The following is a 14,938-nucleotide window of genomic DNA, read 5'->3' on the forward strand; positions in this document are numbered from 1 at the left end:
GGTTAATCACCCCCGTCATACCATTTTATTTCACATTCCAATGACCTTATTACTCTCTTAGAACAGGATGACTGGCAGCAGTATGACTAGAAAGCCTCCAACATGAACTTCAACTTCCTCCAATTACCTGTATGCAATACAAGCAGCCACAAATGCCTGCATAGTATGTTACCCAATAAGTAGTAAGGATGGACCTAAGGTTTGATACCAAAGACAATACAACTCCCAATTTTTGTCGCTGTGCATTTTATTCAGTAAGCCAAGAGTATCCTCATTTAAATCTCCTTTATAGTGACAGATCCACAGATAATAAGAGTCAGCTCTGCATACATACACAACTGGAGTCGAGAACAATGGTCTCTATCTAAATAATGCAGTATTTATATTGCGGAGTTAATAGACATACATAGAACACTGCAAAACATAATGACTTTCCCTTGATAGAATTTCATTATATGCAGTGACTTTTTGAGTGTTTTGCAAGCAATAGACAAGTGCTATCCAAAATATCCAATGGTCTATGTCAACTGTCACCAACTTCGCAGTAGAGGGATGTTCACCACTTTTCTCTGAACACTGTGTCACATCGGTGTTCCGGACAATGAGCTGGCTGACAAAATAACCAAAGAAGCAACACAGATGGAAACACTTGAATGAGGTATTCCAAGTACTGACTTCAGGAGACACATTCAGTGCCACCTCCTGAAAAAATGCGAAAACGAATAGCAAAATAGTACACAAGCTAATAAACTATGGCCCATTAAACTCACCATGAAGGTCTGGCAGACTTTGCTACGAGGCTCAAGAAGGGATGGTATTGCCTTATGCCATCTCAGAATTAGATATACTAAAATAATTCAAGAAGTTCTAAAACAGGAAAGCCATGGTTCCCCACAACCTCAAAGAGAGTTTGGTGTCATCCAAAGAACTATGTTCCGTGTCAAGAGTTGGCAGCTCATGATGGAACCACAAGTAGGGACAGTCACTGCCAGTGACAAATGAGGGACATCATCACACATGTACCGTCAAGAGATTCCATATCCCATTACTTCGAGAAGACTACTTACATCAGGACGTGGTACTACACAGCCACTTAAAAATATACATACGTACAGAATGTGTAAGTATGCTTTTGTGAGCATAGGACAGGTGGTCTCCCATTTCATGATGAAGGAACCATCCCAGCATTTCCCTAAAATGATTTAGAAAAACTAAATAAGGATGGCCGGTAGAGTGAATTTCATCCTCCTGGATATGAAGACAGTGTCTTTAACAATTGCACTACCTCATTTCATGGCTCCTTATTGTACAATGTTTTTTGATTTACACTGAATTTGCTCCAGATAACTTACAATCTAAAACATAGTTTTGCTCTTCATCGCTACACAAACCAGTGGCACCTGCTGGTCACTCTTGGAGCACAAATATGCTTCTATGCGTCTTGTACTAACTCCAGTCTGCTTTGAATACTGACTTCATGCCCATAAATGTGCAACTATGCCCCTTCCAAGTCTTCATGTCCTTCCCTCTATCCACCCGAAAAACTGAATCAGCATCCCCCCATGATGAATGAGATGTTGAATTCTGGCACTGTTCATCATGATTTTTAAAAGTGTTCAGTGAACAGTTGCACATAACTACAGATCTTCATCACTGGTGTTGTGAGTAACATGCAGAGTTATGGGACGTGTTATTCCCACATATGACAGTTTGTTTTTAGACACTGAACTTGTGTGTGTGTGTGTGTGTGTGTGTGTGTGTGTGTGTGTGTGTGTGTGTGTGTGTGTGTGTGTGTGATGACCAAAATATTTGTTTAGGTACACAGCTGGATTGAGAGATATTTGGAAAACAGAATATAGTACATTGTTCTCAATGAGGAGACAGAATAAGAATGGAAAGTAGCTTCAGATCTGGCTCTGGATTGTGTGATAGCCCTTCTTGTAGTCATGATGTATATGATGACCTTCCAGATAATTTTAACAGCTCTCTGATGTTGTTCTTATACAACACAGCTATACACAGGGAAAATTGTTTCGAAGTGCAAAATGATCTGCATATGATTGACTTATGGGCCAAAGGCTGCCAGCTGACACAAAAATTAATCAACTGCAATGCAATGCGTGTAAATAGGCAGAAAGACACAGCTTTTTTTTCTATGCTTCTGAAGATGAAGATGCAAACTATCACATCGCTACGGGTGTCCATCCAGAACAGTTCAGAGTGAAACAGACACATAAATGAATCTTTTTTAGGAAGATAGAAACCATACTAAGTTTCACTGGCAGTATCGTATGGAAGTCTAATTCATCCATGAGGGAAGTTATAAAATTATTATATAACTTGAATACTGTTTGTCAGTCTAGGATACTCATCAATTTGGACTTATGCAAAAAGAGAGAGAATAGCTGTGTTCATCATTTGCTTGATTAGACTGTGTGAGAGCATTGCAAATGTGGTCAAGAGTCCCTGGTAAGAGATGGTGCAGGGATGATATTCAGAGAGTATGTTTGATGATTCAAGAACTAACCCACAGACATCTCATGTACTGATCAAAACAGTAAAATTGCAGAAACTTGGGGTTATGTGATAATATACCAACATTCTTACATCTCACACTCTACGTCAGTACTCCACAAGCCACCTTGCCGTGTTTGGCAGAGGGTATTTTGTGTACCACTGTCACTTCCCCTCTTTCCCGTTCCAATTGCAAGTGGTTTGTGGGAAGAACAATTTCTCAAAAACATTTTGTTCATCACATCCAGTGACGACCGGAGGATAGCAGGATGGACACTGGAGCTTTCTTCCTAGCCTCCAATGGAAATGTCTTATCTGAGAAAGTTAAAGCCATAGTTTATAGTTGTGATGTTGAATCCTATTTTCTTCCTCTGAGATGTTTTAGATGTCAGAGGTTTGGACACTTGTCCTTCTCCTCTACTAATGAGGCTACTTGTGGGGCATGTGACTGGACAACACATGGGAGCATCTCTTGCAGACAACCCCCTGCATGGGTAAACTGTCCAGAACAATATCCCTTGTGTTTGATGACGTATTCAGTTTTCCCCCAGAGGGAGAAGAAAATTGAGGAACTGTCTTACTTGACTGTTTCATCAAAATGCTAAAAGGAAGTTTGAATGATTGGTCTTGATCAGTATGATAACAAACCTTTGCAGACATTGTATCAAAATTCGCACCTAGCACAGTGACAAGGTCTCAAATGACGACTTCTGTTCCTAGCCACGTGTTAGTGCCTGTTTTTCATGTGGAGAAGGGGACACCAGCTCCCTTGACCCCCACATGCACAGCACCTGTGGTTACCACCCCACTGATTTAGCTCCTCTGGCTTTATCAAGGAAGAGGATACCTGCCAAGGTGGCCTCCCTCTCAGGACAAAACAGATCGGCAATCTACCACCAGCCAGTGGCCAACTGAGGCACAGGCTGCAGGTTCCAGGTAAAGAATGGTTCTCTTACATCCCAGAAGGTAATACAAGAAAATTCTCACAGAAACTGAAACCTCATGGGAACAAGAAGGATAAATTGAGAGTTAAACTGAATTCTGATGCTCCACTCGATCTACTCAGCATCTCCACCAAAGTTGAGCCTATGAATAATGACGAAAAGCCATACACCCACGTGGAACACAGCTCAGCAGCAAAGTAATTTGTACTCCCATTTCCCCCTTTCTGCTGTATCAGATCCCAATATGATGTTTATTCATTGAAACTGTAACTGCAGCCCTTAACACCTGGCCAGCTCTGTTAATTAATGGCTACTTATCTGCAGTTGGTGTGGCACTTCAGGAGATACAGTTCACAGAAACCCAACTCCCAACTGTTAAAAATTACAAATCTTTGTGTGCAAGTCACAATAAGGCCAAGAAGACATCTGGGAAAGTCGGCACACTCGTTTAGTCTGACACTTTCAGTGAGCAAGTGCCACTAACTACCGCAGTGGCAGTCACGGATGTTCACGTCTGCCTGTCAGTTAGGATAACAAGATCTATCTATCTCTGGACAGAACTAAATACCAAGCGAGGTACGTGATGGTCTTTGAGAAACTGAAGATTGTGCTGCCTAAGGTGGCATGACCTAGCAGGGCCAGGCTTACAGTGATACTTCCACGACTGGAGAACAGGAAAGCCAGTAAAGTCTAACTGAAGTCCTGCGCAGGGAGGGGGGGGGGGGGGGGGGTTGTCCAAAGAGAAGAGGCAGGCACTGTGGGAAGGGGGGGGGGGGCACAAAGACAAGAGGCAGGCACTCTGTGGAGAGTAGGAGGCCCCAGATGTCACAAGAGACAACTGTGGGCAGAGACGTTTGGGGCCAGTGACTAGGGCAGAGCAGAATCTGGGAAAAGGTACATCATGTGTCTTGAAGGTGCCTGTAGGAGGAGGAATGGAGTGCAGGGGGCGAGTGTGACCCACACTCCGAAGGGAAGAAGACAAGGGGAGGAAGCGGGGTTCCGAGCATGTGAGCTGAATGCCAGCCACAGACAGAAATGGTGGCTAAACTGAAGGCAACATGTCCAGAATTGGATGAGGCGTGGCCAGTGGAGTTGAGGGGGCACAGAGTGGTGGCATTGGACCGAGAAAGGGAGGATGAGCAGGGGATGGTAGCTGATGGCACAGGAAGCACTAGAAAGAGAGGGTCCGACAGAAGGGGACGTTAGGGAGCCAGTGACATTAAGACCGACAGCGAGGATGCTGATGGTGCTGGCATCTTAAGAGGTGCCAGTGGCACTGGAGCCTGGTGAGGTGCTGGAGCCCAAGGAGGCACAAAAGCCCGAGGAGGTATTGGAGCAGGTGGAGGCACCAGAGCTGGTGGGAGGCTGAGCTGTCGGAGGAGGCTAGAAGACAATCTATGGGGAAGTGTATCATCTGCAGGATGAATCCGAGGCATCATCGCATGTCAGAGGAGGCAGAGTATGTGTCATTCTCCCTGGGGCTGAAGCAGCCTCGGAACGGATGAGCTCCCGTAAAAGATGCTCAGGGATACACTGTAAGAACTGGACTGAGACAAAAGATGTGCCCCACACTTAAAGTGGTGCTGCCACCACACATTGAACTAAATGAGTAAAGACGTGAAACGACTGCTGTATCAGCTGCTTCCGTGACTGCACAAATTGAGTCATTGACAGTTCCATTGCCAGATCAACTGTGACAAATGAACAAATGATACCAGTCTACTTGACTGGCAAGAGTCTTCCAGCGCACTACTGAATTATGTTATCTCCTAGAGCTACAGTAACGTAGCCAAAAACCGTTGTACAGTCTAACCATCCACCCAAAAACACCGTCTCAAAGTCAACTAATATCGAACCATTGGCAGTATCCGGTGACAAACCATCTCACCTTGCATTGTTTTGCCACAGACACTTACCTCCAAAACACAAACGAATAGCACACAGAACACACAGTAATCCATGTCCACACAGCCCACTGAAATGCAAGAAATGTACACACACCATCAAGTCGTCTTTCTTATGAAACAAATCTCAATACTTACAGTAAAGCAGTAGGAGGACAACAGGCGCATTTTATAGTGCAAGTATGTGAGTCAGCAAAACACCATGACAGTTTAAATAATATGCGCTATCTCTAGACAAGAACACAGCAAAAAAGTAATGGTATGGCATATAATCACAGAACATTATACAGCAAAAATTGTGGGCGTGCACGTGTGCCGCCGCCCCCCCCCCCCCCCCCCCCCAACCCGCACACACACACACACACACACACACACACACACACACACACACACACACTCTAAGAGCCGAGCACTCTTACCTAAGAGCAAATTGTAAATAATATACAAGTAATGACTTGCGCAGAAAATTTTGTTAACAAAAAATTGGAATGCATGAAAGGTGGAGTGACAATGTGTAACTCAGAAGCAACTGATGGTGAAACCAACTAGGCACAATGCCACAGAACATAAGGAGAGGAAAAGAAATATAAGCAAGCCAAAGGAAAGAGCCAGCAACAACTGTTTTACTTCTGAATGTGGAGCAGAACTATGAAAAATACTGTGTGGAGGAGACACAAACACAGAGAGGAAGGCTAGCTGGTTGAGCACAAAGACACAGTGAATGAAGTCCCATAACCAAAACAGTTGTTGAAAAAAAGTGCACCTTTGTCATCATTTTTGAGCTGAAAGCATTACAGAAAACAAGCTTTTATCTCTTACCCCTGTTGAATCTTGTGGAAGGTGCACACTACAATGAATAGATATGCCCAGGTAGCCATAAGAGCAACATAACTTTATTACACAGTATTTTAAGCAAGTACAACAGAAAACAGCTTCCGAAGTAATATCACTTAATTACACAGTATTTTAAGCAAGTACAACAGAAAACAGCTTCCGAAGTAATATCACTTTATTACACAGTATTTTAAGCACGTACAACAGAAAACAGCTTCCAAAGTAATATCACTAAAGGTTGCCCTGTTCTGACAAGGGTTGACACCAAATGCAGTGACGATTTCTTGGATGTACGAGCCATAGCATTATGCTAATGTAGCTACTGGGTTAAGTACACTATCTGTGCTAAATCAGGCAACACTGACCTCGAGCAGAAACATCTGTACATTGGTGTAGATCCATGGCTGAAGCACTCTTGAAGACTCAGTGTTTTGGACGCATTGTGTGAGGCTGTAGTCTCCCAATTGGAGGGGTTGCACACTGATGCATGGAACTCTGTTTGTGGGGCCATTTGCAAGGTTGGCTCATGGCCGTAGGACCACATATGTGAGCTCCTGATATTGAGTTACTGACAAGCAGCTGAGCAGTGTCCTATAGAGCTGTCTGGTGGAAGAATATTGGGAAATTATGTTGATGTCATATGGCTCTTGGGGGGGCAAGATAGTGCTGACAGTAGCAGCGCTCTATCCGCAGATGTGGTGCCACCAGATACTGGAACAGCTACTGCGTACTGGACTGGTACTGGAACTTTAGCCTGGTTGTTGTGTGGAGCCTTGGAATTGTACCACCATGATTAAAAATGCGTGATATATGTGCGAGAGTTACATTGGTTGTAGTGGGGTATTGTAATCATTTCCTTTTCTGCATTGCTCCTCTGTTTTAATGTGTGTGCTAAAGACCACAATGTCAAGTGCCATAAATCATCATTGTAATATTTGGCTAAAGGTAAATAATAACTGCTGTTGTTATTACCTTAACAATTATATACTTGTAATTTCATTACTGTATTGTAACTATGATTTAGTCATTATCATACCATGCGTACGGGGATACTATGTGTTATTAGGTAGTGATTTACCACAGACTATAATTGCAGACTCTTGCTAAGATGTGGAATGAGTCAGTTTTACAAGTACAGTACATTTTATTAGAAGAAAAAAAAGTGGAAACATGCTGGCCCTTTACATGTATGCTTGGCTTATTTTTTTACTATCTGACCACGATATTATTGCACTTGGCCTCTCATAGCCATTATTGGAAACATCCACTGTGTAACAGTAAGAAAATGACGAAGGAAAACATATTGAATTGTAAATGATTTCAAGGTAGTTGTGTCTGTACTATCAAGTGGTTCAGGGAGACCTTGTGAACTATCTACATCTACATCTACATCTACATCTACATTGATACTCCGCAAGCCACCCAACGGTGTGTGGCGGAGGGCACTTTACGTGCCACTGTCATTACCTCCCTTTCCTGTTCCAGTCGCGTATGGTTCGCGGGAAGAACGACTGTCTGAAAGCCTCCGTGCGCGCTCTAATCTCTCTAATTTTACATTCGTGACCTCCTCAGGAGGTATAAGTAGAGGGAAGCAATATATTCGATACCTCATCCAGAAACGCACCCTCTCGAAACCTGGCGAGCAAGCTACACCACGATGCAGAGCGCCTCTCTTGCAGAGTCTGCCACTTGAGTTTATTAAACATCTCCGTAACGCTATCACGGTTACCAAATAACCCTGTGATGAAACGTGCCGCTCTTCTTTGGATCTTCTCTATCTCCTCCGTCAGACCGATCTGGTACGGATCCCACACTGATGAGCAATACTCAAGTATAGGTCGAACGAGTGTTTTGTAAGCCACTTCCTTTGTTGATGGACTACATTTTCTAAGTACTCTCCCAATGAATCTCAACCTGGTACCCGCCTTACCAACAATTAATTTTATATGATCATTCCACTTCAAATCGTTCCGCAGCATACTCCCAGATATTTTACAGAAGTAACTGCTACCAGTGTTTGTTCCGCTATCATATAATCATACAATAAAGGATCCTTCTTTCTATGTATTCGCAATACATTACATTTGTCTATGTTAAGGGTCAGTTGCCACTCCCTGCACCAAGTGCCTATCCGCTGCAGATCTTCCTGCATTTCGCTACAATTTTCTAATGCTGCAACTTCTCTGTATACTACAGCATCATCCGCGAAAAGCCGCATGGAACTTCCGACACTATCTACTAAGTCATTTATATATATTGTGAAAAGCAATGGTCCCATAACACTCCCCTGTGGCACGCCAGAGTTTACTTTAACGTCTGTAGACGTCTCTCCATTGAGAACAACATGCTGTGTTCTGTTTGCTAAAAAGTCTTCAATCCACCCACACAGCTGGTCTGATATTCCGTAGGCTCTCACTTTGTTTATCAGGCGACAGTGCGGAACTGTATCGAACGCCTTCCGGAAGTCAAGAAAAATAGCATCTACCTGGGAGCCTGTATCTAATATTTTCTGGGTCTCATGAACAAATAAGGCGAGTTGGGTCTCACACGATCGCTGTTTGCGGAATCCATGTTGATTCCTACATAGTAGATTCTGGGTTTCCAGAAATGACATGATACGCGAGCAAAAAACATGTTCTAAAATTCTACAAGAGATCGACGTAAGAGATATAGGTCTATAGTTTTGCGCATCTGCTCGACGACCCTTCTTGAAGACTGGGACTATCTGTGCTCTTTTCCAATCATTTGGAACCCTCCGTTCCTCTAGAGACTTGATCATCTTGTAGACAACATCAGTTTAAGGAGTTGGACATTCTGACTACTGCTTCATGGTATATTTAGTCTCACATGAAGTTTGTTGTAAATAATCAATTGTAGTTAAAAAGGAACAATGATGTACATAATTACAGTACCAGAAGAAAAAAAAAAGACATTCATTACGCCACATTAAGGTTGTCTTTAGCACAAAAAGGCGTGCACAATGCTGCAGCCAAAATTTTTTATCGCTTACTTGGTGATATAAAATGTCTGACATACAGAAAAGAAAAATTTGAAAATAAACAGAGATAATTTTTCCTTGACAATTCCTACTACTCCATAGAATTATTTCTATTATTGTAAAGAATAAAAGGTGGTGGCTAGGAATTACTAACTCACATTTGTATTTATTTTTTAAAAAAGAAAAAAGACTTGTAAGTAATAAACATGTTGACGTATGTACATAATAGTTTGTGATGTGAGTATAAAAGACTTGTTCCACATGATTATGATCTATTGTGAAAATGATCCAAAAATCTTGAAACTAATTAATCAACTAACTACCATCAGTCATGTATATGTCTGCAATTATATTAAAATTTCAGTAATTTCTGGAAACATTTAAACTTCAGATATTTTCAAAAGTCTGCAGAATTCTATAGCAGTTAGTATTGTAGCATTAAAGGATAGTTACGACAGTCCTTCAGAGTTTCCACATTTTGTGTTATCTGCCTGTCTGCAAGTAACCTCCTTCACTATTTATTGGGTAGCAGTTTTTTTTTCTCAAAGCATTTTTATATATTTTTTTCTATTTTCTGCCAATAACTCAAGAGATATATATTGCACATACACAAAAGAGAAAGATTGTAAAATGCATCATTTATAAGCTTCTGTATGCTTTCTCTGTTTAGTAGGTGATATGGCTGTGGTTGCTGCTTATGTGAAAAAATACCTGAGGTGAAACACTATGAACACAACAAAAATTAGCTGAAGCATTGGAAAAGAAGTCATAATGGGTGAAATTGGCTCTGCAAGTTTCCTTCATATGGGGGACATAGTGTCTCTCTATGCTGAAGGAGCTGTATGTGGATTTCTGAGCACCTTAGGGTATGTTCCTTGCGATATCTTAATGAAGTAGTTTCTAAATTTCATCATTTTTTTACATATTTGTTCAGTCAGTCAGTTTGTCAGAATTGCTCCATAACAGGGCCTTTTTAAAGTATACTTATTATTTGGAAAAACTATTTTTGCAGGTTGGTAGATGATCGCTGTGTCGTTTGTCCGGAGGCTGGAGACTTAAGTAACCCACCAAAAAAATTTCGAGGTGAGGAAATATTAGATTTAAATGTTTTTACCTAATATGAGGCAGTTTGAATGTGCCACAAGTATAATGCACTAAATTTTATCTTTCACATACACACTTTTTTCCAGACTGCTTGTTTAAGATATGTCCTATGAACCGCTACTCAGCCCAGAAACAGTTTTGGAAAGCTGCAAAGCAAAGTGCTAGTTCAGCAACGGATGCTGTTCTTTTAAAACGATTACATGTGAGTAGTCTAGTGATATGATAAAGTATTAGTTTATTCAAACCTGTAAGATATATAATTGATGATAAATTTTTTATTATTCCAGCATGCAGCAGAAATTGAGAAAAAACAAAATGAGACTGAGAACAAAAAAGTTCTAGGCAATGTTGTGACATATGGCAGTGTCACACAGGTAAGATATTATGAAACTCTGAAATGTAGAGTATTTGTATTTGGGTTTTGGATTTATATGGCGCACGCGCGAGCTCGCCCCCCCCCCTCCCCCCGCCCCCCTCCTTGCCCCTCACACATAGAGACAGAGACAGAGACAGAGACAGAGACAGAGACAGAGAGGGATAGATAGAGAGAAGAGCAGGCAGAAATGCTGTGTTTTAGTGCCACATAAAGCTATATTTTTTTGTATTGGGGAAAATTTATTGACAACATAATACAGAAATCACAGATACAGGTTTCTCTCTTTCGTATTATACTTGTGTAAGAGCTAGTCAGAATTCAGAGCTGTGTTTTACAGCTGCTCCAACAACTTACTGGTGTAATTACCTATGCTGGACACAGGTTTGTCTGACATTTAGGTAGTGGTAAGTTTGCCTCTGCTTTTGTTATGCGAATTGTTAATTCCAGTAAAATGATGATTCTCGAACTGGAAGGGGTTTATTCAAATTTTGTGCTCAAAGAAATTTCCAAAACTGAAATGCAAGTGTCGAGGGTCAGTAGAGTGGTAGCTTAAAATTCCTGTTCAACCGGTTGTGTTATTGGTCAGTTGAATTACATCATGATTGCAGTATCTTGAGGAGTGAGAACATGTAACATTATTGATGGATTAGACACACAATGATTACCATTTTCACTAATGTAGCATAAATGGTTTTTCTACAGACATCACTATTCTCAGCAGCCAGTGTGATGCATGCGTTCTTTCTCACTATTGCTTGTGTGACTTAATTTCCTGCCTTGATTAAGTGCACAAGGTGGGCCTTTTCATTGAATTTATTCTCCCTCGTCATGCCTTCTCCTCTTTGTTTTCTGTTAATTTCTTTTCTTATCATCAAGTATCACTATGATTTCCTTGTCTTCAAGTAAAAATACCCAACATAATAAGAGTATCCACTCAGTAATAAATCATGAATGATGGTAGCACCACATATTACAGAGTGACCAATCGGTATAATACAATAGGGTCTGGCAATATAAAATTTGTCATGGGAGAGGCAAACACCAGATTTCAATTCCATGTGAGTGTACAAGAGAGTTGCTTACATGACACTTTTGTGTACCCATTTTGAATACTGCGCATTCCTCTGGAATCCTTTAAACCTTTCATGGTTACAACTGAATTTGAACAGGTTTTTGAAATTTAAGATGATGATGGTTTTCTTTCAACAACATTATTATACTTTCACTTCCAAAATAATGTGTAAGCTCTCCATTTTTTTTCACAATGGGAGCTAGAACACCCATGTCCCACAAACCAATGCAGGATACCATGACTGATAGATTTTGTAATTTTATCTTTTATCTTATAAACAAACTTTGGTAGGAAATAATGTAACGGACACATTAAGTATACATTTATTTGATCACCGTCAGTGTACAACGATATTCATTGTATTTTAGTTTTCTTGAGAAGTTATAAGCTCAAAACTTACAGAACCTTATACACCATGGAACTTAGAAAAGCATGGTGTGTTGCAAAGTGGTGCAGCACAAGCTGCACAAACAACTATTTTTCTCTTGTCTTTAGACTTAGTACAGCAGTATCTGCATTGCTTCCTAGTTTCACTGTCGTTCAGGACATATTTGCCTACATTCACTAGCCAGGCATCATCTGACACATGAGAAACTCCTCTCTTTGCTGGATAGGCACTGGGCGCTGAACCCCTCTTTTTTTTTCTGGATGAATACACATTAATCAGTTGGTCTGCTAATCTGAGATGAAAGGTCAACTGATCTGTCTTCTGCCAGTCAATCTGGTACAATACATACCTATCTGTCTATTTTTCTTTATTCATCCTAGGATCATCTCACAGTGATATATAATAGGCCAAAATATAAAACACAACATACATAACATGTTTTAAGGGGATAGGACTGGCAGCCTCCAGGGATGAGACAGGTGTTTGGTTGTGGCCTAGATTGGGGAACCATCCCAGCTTTTGCCTTAGTGATCCAGGAAAATCATGGAAAACTCATATCAGAATGGCCAGACAGAGCAGTTCCATCCTCTCGAATATGAGGTCAACATACTACCGCGGCACTGCCTCATTTGGTAATTCTCTATTTTATACAGTTCCTTCATTTACACACAAATTGTTTAATGTAACATGCGAAATAAAACATAGTTTCCTTCTTCACTGCCCACACACTGAGGACATCCACTGATGACTCCTGAACTACTTTCAACCGTGTGAAACATAGTTTCACTCTTCACTCCTTCTCACGCTATGGCACCCACTGATGGCTCTGGACTGAGAAGTTACTGCTGTGCCCCTTGCCTTAGTACCGGACTCCACACTCATCTCTCCACCTGGAAAACTCAGCCAACAGATATTACCTTCATTAAATTTCTCTCTTATTTTTATCTTAACAACACCATTCTGAATGAGTGGTTATGCTGAGAATTTGTGTTGTGTGCTGTTAATTATATTTGTGATTACACTAAAGTTATTAACTGTAGCTGCTCCACTAGTTTATGGAAAGCATATCCACAGTTACATAAATGTGAGTTGTCTGCAGGTATTCAGCAGGTTTTGTGTTCAGTCAGTCATGTTTGGAATACACAATTTTGAGGTTTCCTGTTGTAGTTTTACAAGTTTTCTCGAGAATGTATGTAAGTAAGTGATTTATGTACCATAACTTGGATAACTATTCACTTCACTAGAAGTCTTAAAGAAGTTTAATATTTTGTGTTAAATACACAGACGCTGTTCTTACAATATGGTTCATGCTATACCAGTTGGGAAGAATGTTAATTGTTCATACTCTGCCCACACCCTGTCTCTATCGAATACTAGCATTTATTAGTATAAGTCTGGCTCTACTGAATCTCAGTGTGCAAAAATAAAAGTGTAACATAACAAATGTCCAATGTGAGATTACATTGTATTTTTAATTCTAAAACTTTTCTTAATTTTTTTGTTTATAAATAATTTGAAAAATGTTTTTATTTCTTTCTTTTTCAGCTTCTGCACTTAAAATCTAACAAGTACCTCACTGTTAACAAGCGTCTGCCAGCTCTCCTTGAAAAAAATGCAATGCGCGTTTACTTAGATGCTAACGGAAATGAAGGATCATGGTTCTACATATTGCCATTTTACAAATTACGTGCTACAGGAGATAATGTTGTTGTTGGTGATAAAGTTATATTGAATCCTGTCAATGCAGGACATCAAGTCTTGCATGTTGCCGCAAACTATGAACTCCCTGATAATATTGGCTGTAAAGAGGTACTGTCTGCATAATTTGATTGATTTGATTGGCTGAAGACCATCCTTTATTGCCAGAATTGTCTATCTGCATTAAAAAATATTGAAATTTGTCATTGAATGCTGTTTCTTGATAAACTGTTCCATCTTACTCTCACCTTTGTATTTTGATTTATCACAAAACAGTTTCTTTCATTTGCAGGTGAATGTTGTAAATGCTAGTACATCGTGGAAAGTGACGTTATTTATGGAACACAAAGAAAACCAAGAAGAAATTTTGAAGGGTGGTGATGTTGTTAGATTGTTTCATGCTGAGCAGGAAAAGTTTCTTACCATGGATGAATACAAAAAGAAACAGCATCTTTTTCTTCGAGCAACAGGACGAACTTCTGCAACATCTGCAACAAGTAGCAAAGCTCTGTGGGAAGTGGAGGTAAGCATACATATCTTCAGTTGTCATACCAGTTCGGACTTACTATAATGAAGTTATGATGTCATGAGTCCTTTTAAGCTGGTGATGGTTGAATTCAAAGTGTGGTGTACAGTGCATGCCTGGGTGTGGAGAGTTTTCATTTAAAAAGAATTATTTCCCTTGCAATAGTCAGTTTATCATATGAAGAGAAGAATGAGCTGTCACTGACCATCATGTGAAACGTGAGAATATTATGATGGTTAAACTTTCTTTTTTTTTTGCTTGGAGTGAAGTGATATTTTTCATATATTTGTGTTACTTCTAGGTTGTTCAACATGATCCATGTAAAGGAGGAGCTGGCCATTGGAATTCCCTTTTCCGGTTCAAACACCTTGCTACAGGCCAGTATTTGGCAGCTGAAATTGATGATGATGACACTTATGATCCCATGCGTGCTAAACTTAGAGGTACAGTTGGAGCTACTCTTCATTATACCTTATGAGTGCTTTAATTTTCCATTACAGAGGTGTTTAAAATGTAAATGATGTTCATGGAATCTTTGATACTTAAGCAAAAATGTATAATTTGGAAGACTGAAGATAAG

The 14,938-nt window shown here is 40.4% G+C and overlaps 1 protein-coding gene across 1 annotated transcript in view; it reads left to right on the plus strand.

Annotated features, from left to right (window-relative positions):
- Nucleotides 1-14,938, plus strand: part of LOC126469900 (inositol 1,4,5-trisphosphate receptor) — a 345,163-nt gene that overhangs the window by 23,907 nt on the left and 306,318 nt on the right. The window contains exons 2-8 of the mRNA XM_050097248.1: nt 9,865-10,060; nt 10,207-10,277; nt 10,385-10,500; nt 10,586-10,672; nt 13,680-13,943; nt 14,125-14,355; nt 14,660-14,801. Of these exons, the coding sequence (XP_049953205.1) occupies nt 9,966-10,060; nt 10,207-10,277; nt 10,385-10,500; nt 10,586-10,672; nt 13,680-13,943; nt 14,125-14,355; nt 14,660-14,801 (1,006 nt within the window). The 5' untranslated portion in view covers nt 9,865-9,965. The remainder of the gene's footprint in view (nt 1-9,864; nt 10,061-10,206; nt 10,278-10,384; nt 10,501-10,585; nt 10,673-13,679; nt 13,944-14,124; nt 14,356-14,659; nt 14,802-14,938) is intronic.

This window comes from Schistocerca serialis, chromosome 3 (genome assembly GCF_023864345.2).
Source record: "Schistocerca serialis cubense isolate TAMUIC-IGC-003099 chromosome 3, iqSchSeri2.2, whole genome shotgun sequence".
In the NCBI taxonomy this organism is placed as follows: Eukaryota; Metazoa; Arthropoda; class Insecta; order Orthoptera; family Acrididae; genus Schistocerca; species Schistocerca serialis.